Source organism: Mandrillus leucophaeus, unplaced genomic scaffold (genome assembly GCF_000951045.1).
Source record: "Mandrillus leucophaeus isolate KB7577 unplaced genomic scaffold, Mleu.le_1.0 Scaffold43, whole genome shotgun sequence".
In the NCBI taxonomy this organism is placed as follows: domain Eukaryota; kingdom Metazoa; phylum Chordata; class Mammalia; order Primates; family Cercopithecidae; genus Mandrillus; species Mandrillus leucophaeus.
This window is the reverse complement of record NW_012104587.1, coordinates 1,682,649-1,698,287: the sequence shown is the minus strand read 5'-3', so window position 1 is coordinate 1,698,287 and position 15,639 is coordinate 1,682,649. Positions and strand designations below refer to the sequence as shown.

The following is a 15,639-nucleotide window of genomic DNA, read 5'->3' as shown; positions in this document are numbered from 1 at the left end:
CGGAGGCGGCAGCCATGGAGGCCGCAGCCGAGCCAGATGCTTCCGAGAAGCCGGTGGAAACCACGGTCGGGTCAGGCGGGGTAAATGGTGGCGAAGAGCAGGGCCCCGGCAAGGGGGAGGAAGACGAACCCGAGGAACGGAGCGGGGACGAGACGCCGGGATCCGAGGTGCCGGGTGACAAGGCCGCCGAGGAACAGGGTGAGGAGCTGGCAGCCGAGCCCTGCTCCAACCTGCCGGCTGCTCCCCTGATCTAGCACCCCGCCCTGCACCGCGGGGTCCGAGTCCTTGCTTTCGCTTGCCTCAAAGTGCCATCTGATGGAATGCCTTTCATTCTCTACCCACCTTTCTGAGGGGTTAGACCGCCCCTCGTGGTCCTACTCTTTGCAGGAGGAAGGTTCCTGCCTAACTTGGTTCCTTGGTGATAGTGGATGGCAGTGAGTGATTTTGTATGCGAACTGCTTGTGAGCTACCTGTGGAACAGTCTCCCACGGTGCTTGTTATATTTTTCTTAGTTGAGAACGTGCTAAGCAATTGGGGATTACACGGAGAACTAGGGCCACGGTTAGAGGGTCAGGCCTTTGGACTACCTGTTAACTTTTTCACCGTAAAAATGTTAAGCGAAAATCGAAGTCCGTCAAAGTCCGCTCAGTTAAAAGCATGTTACCAGAGCTTGAGCCAGAGAATCTGAAAATCCAACTTTGCTCTTCTTTGAGCTGTAGGGGAGAGCTTCTAGTGTAACACTGTCGAGTTTAATAGTTAACCAGTGAAGAGAAAACGTTAATCATGTGCATTTAGAGTTAGTTAACGTTACTTGGCTAGGGTTTTTATCTTGCTTGGATTATGACTACATTTTAATTCTCCCACTGAGTCCGTGGATGGGCATGTTTGTAGATTTGCTGAATACCTGGTGCTAGCGCCTTTTACATTTCAGGTCCCACGTTTCCTGACTGGTAATGATTGAGGTGCTGGTGGGTCCGTTGAGTAAGCTTGTGGAAGAGTGTGTTGTAGAATTGCCCCAGGGAGTTAGTGACCTTTCTCCTTTCTTTTGAAGTGATTGGATGATTACAACTGATCCATAACACTATGTCAGAGTAGGGAGGATAAGTCTTACTATAAGGTGGGTGGCCCTAGTTCTTTTGTTAGTCATTTTTTTAGGCCACTAACCCAGAGTCTGAACCCATTGTACAACAATCACATGCAACTTGCAGATTGTTTGTCCTGTGTCCTGGAACAAAAATCCCATTACATAACCTTTGACTTATGTGTATCCTAAAGAGCAGATAAAAATATTGAAGGATAGGCTGGGTGTGGTGGCTCACGCCTGTAATCCCAGCACTTTGGGAGGCCAGGCGGGTGGATCACCTGAGGTCAGGAGTTCGAGACCAGGCTGGCTAACATGGTGAAACCCTGTCTCTAGTAAAAATACAAAAAATTAGCCGGTCGTGATGGCGGGTGCCTGTAATCCCAACTTCTTGGGAGACTGAGGTGGGAGAATGGCTTGAACCGGGGAGGCAGAGGTTGCAGTGAGCCGAGATCACAAGACTGCACTCCAGCCTGGGCACGACAGAGCAAGACTCCATCTCAAAAACATATATATTGAAGGATAAAAGATTTTTAAAGAAATTATTATTAAAAACCTTAGCGTTGCAAAATGCAAAAGCCTAGGGAAAAATTCCAGGGTTTTTCCTCTTGTAGAGAATGTTGCTAAATGTACAACACCACCTTTCTGCCCCAAATTATGTGCAGTATAGATGAGGTATTATTTATGGATCTCTTATGACTTAGTGGTTTGCTCTTACAACTTTCAGTAGAAGTCCCTGGTAAAAATACAACTATGTTTAATGCACTTGAGTCCATTTGGCTGTGCATTTCAAAGCAGGAAAGGGAAAAGAAAAATTGAGGCTTCTCTGTATCATGAAGTTGTGGAAAAGTGTTACAAAATACGTATTAACTGCCTACCTTAAATCTAGATCTGACAAGAGTCAAATTAACCTTTGAAGTTTTTTTAGAGACCTAGGGGATATTTTTTATGTCATATTGTTGGGGAAATCTGCAAGTTTGACCTGATTTAAGTGGATAAATTTAGAATGCAAAAATTGTCCAATTTTTATCTACTGCTTGACTGTAATTAGCCCATGTCCCTTTTTTAAAAAATAAAATAAAATCACAGCCAATGACAGAAAGATGATCTTTAGAAATAAAATGTTCTGTGAATGTAGTGGGAATAACCTAGTTGTTTTGATCAGACAGATTCTCAGATTCCCTGTTAGTGTCTATTAGTTCTGAGCTTATTCTACACTCCAGTATGAAAACTGCTGATTTTCTTTCCCTCGTTTTTGTAGGAGATGACCAAGATAGTGAAAAGTCAAAACCAGCAGGCTCAGATGGTGAGCGGCGGGGGGTAAAGAGACAGCGGGATGAGAAGGATGAACATGGCCGAGCTTACTATGAATTCCGAGAGGAGGCTTACCACAGCCGGTGAGGGAAACAGTCCCTTTCCTTGAAGGGAGTGTCTGCTCTGATTTTGGTATACCTGGTATTGACTGGAGAGACTGGAAGGAGGGTGGATTCAAAATGGAATAGGTTTTTATAGGCATGAGTTTTAGATTGCATCTACCATGGAAACTCCTATTGCCCTTTCTCATTTATTGAAAAAAGCTGTCTGCTGGGATTTGATATTCACTGATAGTTTAAAATGGACATAATGTCATACACACACCTCTCAAAGAAGAGGACTTTGTTTACATTGTGTTTCTTTTCTATCTTACATATATAGCTCAAAGTCTCCACTGCCTCCTGAAGAAGAGGCAAAAGATGAGGAGGAGGATCAAACTCTTGTGAACCTGGACACGTGTATGTATAAGGCAGACAGATTGTGGTTTTTAACTAATCTCCTAAAAGTGATTTTGGAGATTAAAACTTCATAGCCTATAAATTCTATGAGACTTTGTATCCACTTCAACAACTGGCTACACTTGTGCTCTGTTGGTGGCTTACAAGTATTGGACATTGGAGTAAACTGATTGCTTCTTTCTTTACAGATACCTCGGATCTGCATTTTCAAGTGAGCAAAGACCGCTATGGAGGGCAGCCCCTTTTCTCAGAGAAGTTCCCCACCCTTTGGTCTGGGGCAAGGAGTACTTACGGAGTGACAAAGGGAAAAGTCTGCTTTGAGGCAAAGGTAGCTGATTAAGACCATTCATTCATTTATTCCTGGATAGTTACAGTTCTTAGGGAGAAAAAAAAGATTATTATTATTTTTTTTTTTTTTTTTTTTTTTTGAGACGGAGTTTCGCTCTTGTTACCCAGGCTGGAGTCCAATGGCACCATCTCGGCTTACCACAGCCCCTGCCTCCCAGGTTCAAGTGATTCTCCTGCCTCAGCCTCTCAAGTAGCAGCTAGGATTACAGGCATGCACCACCACACCCGGCTAATTTTGTATTCTTAGTAGAGATGGGGTTTCTCCATGTTGGTCAGGCTGGTCTTGAACTCCCGACCTCAGGTGATCCGCCCGCCTTGGCCTCCCAAAGTGGTGGGATTATAGGCGTGAGCTACCACACCTGGCCGAGGAACAAAGATTTTTTTTAAAAGACCTTTCATTTATTCATTAAACTACTACCTATGTATACTGGACTTCTGTCCAATCAGGCTTTTATTAGTGCAGGTAGGTAAAAGCACTGTGCTTTAACAAGAACCTTAGTTTCAGTAACCAAGAAATTGATCCCTGTGGCTTTCAGTTCAGTGACTGTTATTCTGATGTTGAGATAATTGTCGTTTTCAGTTTGTATAAAAATCGTGTCTTTCTAACTCCGAGTTTGCTACTCAGTTGGTCACAATATCTAATAGTTCCCTTTCTGACTTGGCCAGGTAACCCAGAATCTCCCAATGAAAGAAGGCTGCACGGAGGTCTCTCTCCTTCGAGTTGGGTGGTCTGTTGATTTTTCCCGTCCACAGCTTGGTAAGGTTATTTCTTTAACTTCTTCATTAGTGTTTACTACCATATTGCTTACTCTGTGGCAAGTCCGGATGTAGGTAACTAATTTGTTGACTGTTCTAGGTGAAGATGAATTCTCTTACGGTTTTGATGGACGAGGACTCAAGGCAGAAAATGGACAGTTTGAGGAATTTGGCCAGACTTTTGGGGAGAATGATGTTATTGGCTGCTTTGCTGTGAGTGCTCCTAAAAGTCGCGGGTCATAACAAGGAGTGGATAGAGGGCACTGGGAATTCACTGTGCTTCCCATCAACTATTGGCTTTTATGCATATGATGCGTGGCTCGCTTAGTCTGTGTGAAATTGTGCAGCAGTCTGTGTGAAAAAAGATTAAATTGTAAAGTTTAATCAACCTGAAGCCTTGTCAGCCAATAAGTGCTCTTGTCCTTTGTCATTGTAGAATTTTGAGACTGAAGAAGTAGAACTTTCCTTCTCCAAGAATGGAGAAGACCTAGGTGTGGCGTTCTGGATCAACAAGGAATCCCTGGCAGACCGGGCCCTTCTACCCCATGTCCTCTGCAAAAATTGTGTTGTAGAATTAAACTTTGGTCAGAAGGAGGAGCCCTTCTTCCCACCACCAGAAGAGTTTGTGTTCATTCATGCTGTGCCTGTTGAGGAGCGTGTGCGCACTGCAGTCCCTCCCAAGACCATAGAGGAATGTGAGGTATGCCAAACAGTATACAAACACTGAGGTTGTATGCTTTGCAGAGGTGGGTGCATATGCTCTCCCAGGTCTCAGAGCATTACCAAACAGGAATGGGAGAATGTTCTTAAATAGGATTTGATAAACATGACCCTCACTTATCTTTCACTATATTTCTGGTTCTGTGTTTTGCAGGTTATTCTGATGGTGGGACTACCGGGATCTGGAAAGACCCAGTGGGCACTGAAATACGCAAAAGAAAACCCTGAGAAAAGATATAATGTCCTGGGAGCTGAGACTGTGCTCAATCAAATGAGGGTTAGTTGCTGTTGGGGATATTTGTCAGATACAGTATTTGCTCTTCAGATACCAAGAGACTCTTATAACCTATCTTTAATGGAGAGTTAGTTTCAGGTGTCTGAGAACAAGGGTCCCATAAATAGAGAAATGAGATTTTTCTCTCTATGTGTTTTAGGTGGGTTTACTTTTGTTTTTCTTTGCTGTGTTGTCACATTTCTGAAAGCACATAAGATCTGAAATACATCCAGGTTAAGACTGGAAATGACTACTGCAGGAAATGGACAACATTCACAGCACTGAAGAACAGGAATAGAATGATGTCATAGATTCAGTATTTGAAGAGGTGACATGTACCAGTGATTCTTGGGCTCTAACTTGATATATAACTTGTGTGTTTTTTTTTCCACCACTTCTCAAACTAATCAGATGAAGGGGCTCGAGGAGCCAGAGATGGACCCCAAAAGCCGAGACCTTTTAGTTCAGCAAGCCTCCCAGTGCCTTAGTAAGCTGGTCCAGATTGCTTCCCGGACAAAGAGGAACTTTATTCTTGATCAGGTATTAAACTGATAAAATTGCCTAGAGTCAATGTGGGGTGTGTATATAAAGAGAGACTGAATTAAGAAACAGCATCAGCTTACCTAATTATGATCATCTGATTGTGTGTTAATGGTTGCAATGTTTTTTGAACTCAGGGGTACCCCTGATTAGTGTTTTTACCTGAAAATATATGGACCCAGGCTCTAAAACATGTAATAAAAACAATGGAAAGAGTTGGAACTCATTTGAATTCCTGACTCCACCACATTCTGGTTTGTAATTTGGATAAGTCCTTTATCCTCTCTGAACCTCAGTTTCTTGATGAGCAAAACAGGTTAATACCTGTCATGTAGTTTGAAAAGTTAAAGAAGATCATGTATATTGATCCCTCATCTCATGTCTTCTGAGTTACCAAAGATACTGAGTCTTTTTTTTTTTGGAGATGGGGTCTCGCTCTGTTGCCCAGGCTGGAGTGCAGTGGCGCAATCTTGGCTCGCTGCAAGCTCGACCTCCCAGGTTCACACTATTCTCCTGCCTCAGCCTCCGGAGTAGCTAGGACTACTGGCGCCCGCCACCATGCCTGGCTAATTTTTTGTATTTTTAGTAGAGACAGGGTTTCACCGTGTTAGCCAGGCTGGTCTTGATTTCCTGACCTCATGATCCACCTGCCTCAGCCTCCCAAAGTGCTGGGATTACAGGATTACAGACTTGAGCCATCGCACCCGACCTTTTTTGTTTTTTTGAAGATGGAATATTGCTCAGCCACCACACAGGCTGGAGTGCAGTGGTGCAATCTCGGCTCACTGCAACTACCATCTCCCGGGTTCAAGCGATTCTCCCGTCTCAGTCTCCCGAGTAGCTGGGATTACAGCACCCGCCATCATGCCCAGTTAATTTCTGTATTTTAGTAGAGATGAGGTTTCACCATGTTGGCCAGGCTGGTCTTGAACTCCTGACCTGAGATGATCTGTCCACCTTGGCCTCCCAAAGTGCTAGGATTACAGGCGTGAGCCACTGTGCCTGGCTGATACTGATTCTTTTGGTTAAGTTTGAGTGATAATTTTCTTCCAAAACATCAGTTATTCCTCCTGTTCTTAGTGTAATGTGTACAATTCTGGCCAACGGCGGAAGCTATTACTGTTCAAGACCTTTTCTCGGAAAGTGGTGGTGGTTGTCCCTAATGAGGAAGACTGGAAGAAGAGGCTGGAATTGAGGAAGGAAGTAGAGGGAGATGATGTGCCTGAATCTATAATGCTGGAGATGAAAGGTGGGTGTCTTAGTCCATTTTCTGCTGCTATAACAGAATATCACAGACTTTGTAATTTACAAATGTAATAGAGGTTTATTTCCCTCATGGTTCTGGAGGCTGGGAAGTCCAAGAGCACAGCACTGGCATCTGATGAGGTCCTTTTTGCTGCATCATTCCGTGGCAGGAGGGCAAAAGGCAAGAGGGCAAATGTGAGAGAACTTGCTTTTATAACAAAGCCGCTCTCACAATAACGGCATTAATCTATTCATGAGGATGGAACCCTCATGACCAGCTCACATTAAAAGTCCCACCCTTTCAACACTGCTCATTGGGGATTAAGTTTCCAACATTTGTACTTTGGTGGGACATAACTCAAACCATAGCAGTGGGCTAAAATTGTACAAGTTAAAGAGATTTTATCCCTGGTCAGTGCACACCTTATTGAAGCCTCTTAGCACCTGGAGTGACACTCTACATCTAAAATATAAATCTAAAGAGGAACTTAATGGTTACAAGCACTTGTAGGTGAATGAATGAGCAGAGAGAAGCAGTAACCCCTTGACTCATTGTTTTCTTGGTTTGGTTTGGTTTGGTTTGGTTTGGTTTTGAGACAGAGTGTCACCCCGTTGCCCAGCTTGGAGTGCAGTGGTGTGATCTCAGCTCACTGCAACATCTACCTCCTGGGTTCAAGCGATCCTCTTGCTTCAGCCTCCCAAGTAGCTGAGATTACAAGCATGTGCCACCATGCCTAGCTAATTTTTGTGTTTTTAGTAGAGACGGTGTTTCATCATATTGCCCAGGCTGGTCTTGGAACTCCTGACTTCAGTTGATTTGCCTGCCTTGGTCTCCCAAAGTGCTGAGATTACAGGCATAAGCCGCTGCACCCAGCCGCCTTGACTTGTTTTGAAAAAGATACAGAAAGGGAAGTAGTGAGCCGGGCGCGGTGATTGATGTCTCTAATCCCAGCACTTTGGGAGGCTGAGGCTGGTGGATCACAAGGTCAGGAGCTCACGACCAGCCTAACTAAGATGGTGGAACCCTGTCTTTACTAAAAATACAAAAAAAATTAGTCAAGCATGGTGGTGGGCACTTGTAATCACAGCTACTTGGGAGGCTGAGGCAGAGAATTGCTTGAACCCGGGAAGTGGAGGTTGTAGTGAGCTGAGATTGTGCCACTGCACTCCAGCCTGAACAGAGGGAGACTCCCATCTCAAAAAAAAAAAAAGAAGAAGAAGAAAGGAAAATAGTGACCGTAGGGTGATTTAAACTCAACGGAGAGGCTTCTGTGAATCAGTTATTTGTTAAGTAAATATTTCTGGTACATCTACTGTTTGTCTACATTTCTTACTCTGCTGTTTTTTTTTTTTTTTTTTTTATTGAGACGGAGTCCTGCTCTGTCGCCCAGGCTGGAGTGCAGTGGCTGGATCTCAGCTCACTGCAAGCTCCGCCTCCTGGGTTTACGCCATTCTCCTGCCTCAGCCTCCCGAGTAGCTGGGACTACAGGCGCCCGCCACCTCGCCCGGCTAGTTTTTGTTTTTGTATTTTTAGTAGAGACGGGGTTTCACCGTATTAGCCAGGATGGTCTCGATCTCCTGACCTCGTGATCCACCCGTCTCGGCCTCCCAAAGTGCTGGGATTACAGGCTTGAGCCACCGCGCCCGGCTGCTTTTTTTTTTTTTTTTTTGAGACAGAGTCTCCCTGTTGTCACCTAGGCTGGAGTGCAGTGGCACGATCTCGGCTCACTGCAACCTCTGCCTCACAGGTTCAAGCGATTCTCCTGCCCGAGCCCCTTGAGTAGCTGGGATTACAGGCACCCGCCCAGCTAATTTTTGTACTTTTAGTAGAGACAGGGTTTTGCCATGTTGATCAGGCTGGTCTCAAACTCCTGACCTCAGGTGATCCGCCGCACCTCGGCCTCCCAAAGTGCTAGGATTACAAGTGTGTGCCACCGCGCCTGGCCGCAGGGAGAGATTATTGTGGTTCAAATTAAAATATAGCAGTTGGAGTGAATGATCTCATTGGTGTAACTTGATTTCTGGTATCACATTATGTTTATGTTTTGTTTGTTAATTTGGCTGAAGTCTGTAATGCAATACATAAGACAGAGAGTAATGTCTACACAAGAAAGAAATATTAATTAATATTTTGATTGATCCTCCTACTATTCCGTTAAAATGTGATTTTTTTTCCCCTTGCTGCCTTTAGTTCCTGACATCCCACCTACTCTATCAACTGTTTGCTCTTCAAATTCTGATAATTCCCCAGGCATGGGAACTGGTTTGCACATCTATGAGCCAGATCCTCAGAGTTTACTCAGAATGAACTATGCCAGTCTATAACTCATACTTAGGCACTCAGAGAAATGTAGCTCAGTTTTATAAAACTGAGGGCCAACTGTATTCATCTAAGAATCACAAGAGCCCCATTGAACTGAATTTCCACGGGGACTCAGCTTCTGAACTTGACGTCCAGAGACTGGCAGATGTGCTGGCCTATCATGGACAGGTGGTAAATGAGAGCCCTTGTACTCTTGTCTTCTTTTCTTGTATAGATGAGCAGATGCCTTTAGGCTTGGGTCAGTTTCTCATTGAGTCTCTCTTCTGTCACTAAGGCCAGAGTGCAGTGGCACTCAGCCTCCCGAGTAGCTGGGATTACAGGCGCATGCCACCATGCCTGGCTAATTTTTGTATTTTTAGTAGAGACAGGGTTTCACCATGTTGGCCAGGCTGGTCTCGAACTCCTGACCTCAAGCTGTCCGCCTGCCTTGGCCTCCCAAAATGCTGGGATTACAGGCGCGAGCCACCATGCCTGGCCATCACTGAGTCTCTTTTTAAAATGTTATTTCTTAGCATCTTATCTGACCAACACCAAAACTTTCTCAGTTACTTTTAGCCTCTGGTTACCTGCTTCTGTCCTGATAAGAAACTTTAACCCAGTTCACTCCTAATTTATTATAGATCACTTGAGAACTTGTAAATCTATTGCCTGGGTCTGTTACAATTTAGAGAAAACTTAGAGTAGAAAAAGTTAATGTCATTATTGAGATGTGAGTGGGTATGAACCTAGCACATTTTTGTGCAGTAATAGGTGAGGCATAGGAAGTCATATGCTTCTTGTAGTAGAGTTTTCGTAATGAGTTCTTACCCATCTATGCACTTTTCAGGCCCACAAGCTTCTCTCTTACTCTTATAGCCAACTTCTCTTTGCCTGAAAAATGCGACTATATGGATGAAGTGACATATGGGGAGCTGGAGAAGGAGGAAGCTCAGCCCATTGTCACTAAGTACAAGGAGGAGGCGAGGAAGCTTCTGCCCCCCTCCGAGAAGCGGACAAACCGCCGAAACAACCGAAACAAGCGTAACCGGCAGAACCGAAGCCGGGGCCAAGGCTATGGTGAGTCCTGGGGACCTGGCAGCCCCCCTGCTTCTGTCCACTCTTTGTGCTTAGTACAGCAAGATGTGCAAGGGAAGGCCAAGGAAACCAAGTCAGGTCATTAACGATAGGGATGTGCCTTCTTCATGGAGCTTATTTCTTCCTGTGTTCTTTATCCCTGCCTTTTTCTTGTGCTTTTTCCATAATTTTTGAACAACAAAAATCCTCTTTTTAAAAAAAGAATTACTTTTCACAAAAGTATTTGTTTCTTTGAAAAGCAATGCTTGGGCTCTCTCATCTGTCTAGTTTTCATTTTAACACATGGGTTCGCAGTGTCACTGTTCGTATCTGAAGGATTTGTGCAGTTAAATCAGATTCTCATCTTCAGTTTTCTTGCTCTTCTGTCATTTCGATCATCCTAACTGTATAGACAAGAAAGTGAATGCTTTATTCAGTGTTTTTTTATCGGGGGAGGAAGTTAACCAAGCAAGTTAGGCTATTAGTAGAATTAATTTCCCCCTGAATGTCTAGTTTGTCAGTTAAAACCCCAGTGTGCATTCACTGCTCTTTAAAAATGTGTGTGTATGTGTGTGTGTCACTGTTAAGTCAGCAGAATTTTCGAGTGCCTGCTATGTGCTAGGTACTGTAAATGCTGACAGTTCACGCCCTTGAGGAGCTGATGACAGAAACTTTGTTTCTTTTGCATAAAATGATAGGTATGGGTTATACGACATCTGAAATCCCTTCCAGGGCTGAAAGTCTGCGATTCTATGAATGGCAGTTTTTCTTTATGTTTCTAACTCTGCCATGTATCCTTTTGCCATCTTAAATGTTTTACAGGAATTGGGGAGGTTCAAAAACAAAGTGGCTTGGTTTTCTTGTGTCTCTGTTCCTCTGCCCTCCCCCCTCAGACTTTTTAAAAGCTCCTGGCTGGTGCTTTAATTAACATACGTGAGCCTGGCCGAAGCAGGCCTCATATTCCCCCAGAATTGCCTTTGGCTCCGACTTTTTGATTTCCACCCAGACGTGGAGCCAGGACCCCATGCCAGCTGTCTGAGCGCGCTCTCCATTTCTCTTCCAGTGGGCGGGCAGCGCCGAGGCTACGACAACCGGGCCTACGGGCAGCAGTACTGGGGGCAGCCTGGAAACAGAGGGGTGAGTGCAGCTCTCCTTCTGCTCCTCACTCTGGGCTGTGAGAGCCATTCCTATTGGCTTAGGGGAGCAGAGTGGTTTGCCTGTTTTCTTAGGGCTTAGGGTTTTGCCCATTTAATATGTTCTGGAAGATTTACTATGGGAAAATTAAACCAATTTATAATATCGAGCTAAGATGTGTCCCATTTAAAAGGGGGTCGCAGTGGGTCATGCTGCCAAAAACCCATAAATCTTCACTTCTTTTTCTTTTCCTTTCTCAGGGTTACCGTAATTTCTATGATCGATACAGGGGAGACTATGATCGATTTTACGGGCGAGATTATGAGTACAACAGATACAGAGACTATTACAGACAATACAATCGGGATGTGAGTATCTTCTTGGGATAGATACAGGGTGAACGGGGGGCAGGAGCAGAAGGATGAATGTTGTGCCTCTTCATCCTCAGCCAGCTCTGGCTCCAAGTGATGGGGTTTCCCCTCTCTTCTAGTGGCAGAGTTACTACTACCACCACCCCCAGGACAGAGACCGATACTACAGGAACTACTACGGTTACCAAGGGTATCGGTGAAGCCCCTGCCATGGTCACCTGTCAGCCATGAAGCTGAATCTCTGGGGGTGCCAGGCACCCCCGCAAAACACAACCAAGGAAAACAGGGGCTGTCGGGGTGGGGCTGAGCTGCCGGGGAGGGGTGGGGGGGGGGGAGGGTGCTCAAGCAGGGGTGGGGGAGGGGGGAGGTGGAAACAACGAAACTGTACATTTTTTTTAAAGTTTGTTGAAAAGAATATTGTCTTATTCTATAAAACATTTCAAACCTAGTTAGAGATTTGTAATCAAAAAACATTTGCGCAGAAAGCAGCACTTACGGCTGCCTGTTCTATACCCTGCAGTCAGACAGGAAAAGAACTGAAAATGGCACCCTTCTGACATTCTGAGGCAGCTGGACTGGCAGCCAAGTAAAAGAGAGTGATGAGGTGGTGTGGGGAGGGTGGGGAGGCAGTGCGAGGGTGCTCTCCACAGCAGGTAGGAGCAGGCAGGAGTCGGGATGGGGGAGAGCTTGTGACTGGGGCAGTGAAAATAAACGATTGGCTCTTATCAATCACTTGCACCAACTAACCGTTTGTATTTTCTTTACCGACCTTTCCCTTTTGGGATATGTGGTCTGGTGGGCTGGGAGGCTTACAGTGTCCCAACTCTCCATTTTCCTGTGCCTTTGTGCTGTTTGGCTGAGGCATGGAGACTGCCAGCGGGTGGTTCTATTACGCAGGATTCCCAGGCCAAGAAAGCCTGGGGACTGTCCTTGATTGCAGAGCAGAATAGCCTGCCCCCTCTATAAACACATTGATTAATTCCCATAAAATCTTGGGGAGAATGGGATTGCAGCCCTCAGCCTGAAGATTATGATTTGCCAGTCTCTAGTCTCTGTCTTCCAAGGTTGAAAGAGGTGGGAGGTCTCTGAAATCATCCCTGTTAGAGTGTCCTCTTACAGTGCGAGAGAAGGAACGTTTCTCAGGGTTTCAGCTCACACGAAAACACAGCAGGATTCTTTTCACTGCAGCGGGATATGTATATAGGTGAATCCTGTGGTGTGGGCTCCCAGGCCCAGGTGCTGAGAATAGCAACTAGCAACTATTTTCTACAGTGTGGAGGGCTCGTGCCCTGCTGGTTTTTTTGATACACAGGTAGAGAGTGGATAGAAGAGGGGAGGGTGGGGGACGGGAGGCAGCTCAGTGGGGCTGCTGAACCTTGGGAAGAGTGAGTGTGAACGTGTGTAAACGTGCGTGTGAAAGGGAGCACCCCTTCCTGACTTCTAGAAACAAAATTCCTTTTGGGGCGCTTTCCCTGTGTGTCCCCAGAGAGGCCTCTAGCCAAGAGACTTCATTTGGGATAGTTTCATTTGTGACTTTACCAATATCCTCCCAGTTCTTGATAGACAGCTGTAGGTTGCTGGGTTCAAGAATATGGGTGGGATATGGAATGCTTTTCCATTGTCTAGCTTCAGTTTTTATTCATCCTTCTGCTCAGCACTGTCAGCCGAGAGCTTACTCAGCAGACACCACATACTGCAGCACTTCCTAGTGAGAAAATCTGGGTTGTGCCACTAGAAAATGCTTCACTTCCATTTCCTCACCTGGGCAGCTCTCTTTAAAATTGTGTGCTGATTTGGTCTTCCTCTCCTCCTCCCACTGTTACTGCCCTGCAGCCCTTGTTCAGGTGTACAGACCCTTATTCTGCCTTCCAGTGTCTCTGTCATGACACACCCTTCCACCCAAATACCTCTGACCCCAAGGCTGGAACAGGGCTGGGGATTTGCTTTCTCATAGTCATGTCCTTTCTCTTGGCACTGCTTCCCTGCAGTGTCCTCAAATGGATTTGTGTGTGGCAGTGGAGTGATTGCATGAATTTTTCTGTAATACATAACTTTGTATTATTATTAAGGGAGTTTGAGAAAGCTTTGCTTATAATGTCAAGGCAAGGAGGTAAAAACGAGCCCAAAGAAATTCCCTTAGGGCAAGATTATGTTATAATAGAAAATTGAATTTCCTGAGGTAGTGGCTGCCACCCCTTTTCAGATGTTTAGTCCTGCGAATAGCATCTTTCTTGTAGTCTGTGACATGGATGGGGATGCTAGGGCCCTCAGGGGCAAGGGGACTAAACTAAATCAAGTTAGGTTTTTTCCCAGCAGGGATTAGGGGAGGTACTTGCTGTTGATATTTGACACTAGAAAGTCATCTTTTTTACAAAACTTTTTCTAGGTGGGTGGAAAGTGAAACTGCCACATCCTTGTTGGTTTAGTTCAAGAGATCATTTGCAACAACAGTAGATGTCTGGGTTTTGTTTCTGTCTTTTTATTATGAAAAACTTTGTTAAGGGGGAAAATGTGGATTATGGTAACCAGAGGAATCCGTAGCCTTGTTTTCCTTAGAACACTTTTAGTGTTTTATCAGACGTCTGTTGTAGTTGTAGACAGGAAAGCTTGTGAGAAAAACACCACATGGAGCCTGTAAATGTTTTTGCACAACCTGTAAAGCATTCTTGGAAGTGGCCAGTAAAAAAGGGTTTTACCATTTAAAAAAAAATGTAACTGTGTCATTGTTTACATCTGTAACTTTTTCTCCCCTGTTCTCATTACACCATTCTGGCGAAAATGTAGGCAAAGTAGCTTCCAGTTTTAGAATAAATAACCATTTGGATTGAATTCACCCTATCTCCTGTGGCTGCACTGACTGGGGCGGAGGGTGTCATTGGGTTATTTATTCATGTTTTAATGCCTCTTTCTCAGGTTGCATGGGCTCCAACCAAGGAGGACTCTCTTGCATGGTGGCTGCCGTTCCCTCCCTATTCTACCATGCCTTCACTTGGGAGCCAGCCATGCAGTCAGTTGATATGGGTGGGTAGTTATTAGTCTTATTTAGTGCTTGCTTAGGCCAAGAGTTGAGCCATTGAAGTATAAGAAAATAAGTTATAACTCATGACCTTTGTATTTGGTCTATGCAAAAACCAGTTGGATGCTTGAAGTTAAAATGTAAAGTTCCGTTGTGGAGCCAAATAAGTATATGAATGAATAATTACTGCTAGGGGGAAAGCCCACTCATCCAACACAAGTTTGATGGGGGTTATTTTCCAGTGAATTTGGAGAATGAGACAGTAACTTAAATTTACAACAGCATATTGCTTTTTTTTTTTTTTTTGAGACGGATCCTCGCTCCGTTACCTAGGCTGGAGTGCAGTGGCACGCGCTCTGTTCACTGCAACCTCAGCCTCCTGGGTTCAAGCGATTTTTCTGCTTCAGCCTCCCAAGTAGCTAGGACTACACATGTAGTCTACATGTAGGACTACACCAGGCCCAGCTAATTTTTTTTTTTCTAGTAAAGACAGGGTTTTACCATATTGGCCAGGCTGGTCTCGAACTCCTGACCTCGTGATCTGCCCGCCTTGGTCTCCCAAAGTGCTGGGATTACAGGTGTGAGCCACCGCTCCCAGCCACCATTTATTAGCACTGAACTGATCCTAACAGCGGTTTCTAATAAATGGTCAGGGTCTTAAAGCTCAGATACCACAACTCATGACACCCAGCGTTCTGAAGGGGTAGTAGTATTGATATAGATACTGCTCTAAGTCCCACCTTCTATGTGACACAGATTCAGATACCTGGGTTTACGGCTTTGTACCCTTTAGGCCACCCTTGATTTTGGTAGCCATCTATTCTTTAGAACATTTAAAGTTGCTGTTACAGCTAATTAATCATTTTTTTAAGTGGTTAATCATAGCTCATACCTGGTCTCTAGTAACTTCTTAAACCCCTTTTTCCCAACTAGTGCTGCAGCCTTGCAGTTATCATCTGATGGGTAGGAACATAGAGTGTGCAGAAAAACTGAAGAGAGGCGCTTT

General features: G+C 44.8%; 1 protein-coding gene across 1 annotated transcript in view; it reads left to right on the top strand.

The window, feature by feature from the left end:
• HNRNPUL2 (heterogeneous nuclear ribonucleoprotein U-like 2) overlaps positions 1-14,450 on the top strand; it is a 16,320-nt gene extending 1,870 nt beyond the window's left edge. Inside the window, exons 4-17 of the mRNA XM_011993579.1 lie at positions 6-198; positions 2,343-2,478; positions 2,777-2,853; positions 3,042-3,181; positions 3,868-3,958; positions 4,058-4,170; positions 4,394-4,657; positions 4,832-4,954; positions 5,363-5,491; positions 6,572-6,740; positions 9,915-10,115; positions 11,176-11,249; positions 11,507-11,614; positions 11,737-14,450. Of these exons, the coding sequence (XP_011848969.1) occupies positions 6-198; positions 2,343-2,478; positions 2,777-2,853; positions 3,042-3,181; positions 3,868-3,958; positions 4,058-4,170; positions 4,394-4,657; positions 4,832-4,954; positions 5,363-5,491; positions 6,572-6,740; positions 9,915-10,115; positions 11,176-11,249; positions 11,507-11,614; positions 11,737-11,817 (1,899 nt within the window). The 3' untranslated portion in view covers positions 11,818-14,450. The remainder of the gene's footprint in view (positions 1-5; positions 199-2,342; positions 2,479-2,776; positions 2,854-3,041; positions 3,182-3,867; positions 3,959-4,057; positions 4,171-4,393; positions 4,658-4,831; positions 4,955-5,362; positions 5,492-6,571; positions 6,741-9,914; positions 10,116-11,175; positions 11,250-11,506; positions 11,615-11,736) is intronic.
• The last annotated feature ends 1,189 nt before the right edge of the window (positions 14,451-15,639 follow it).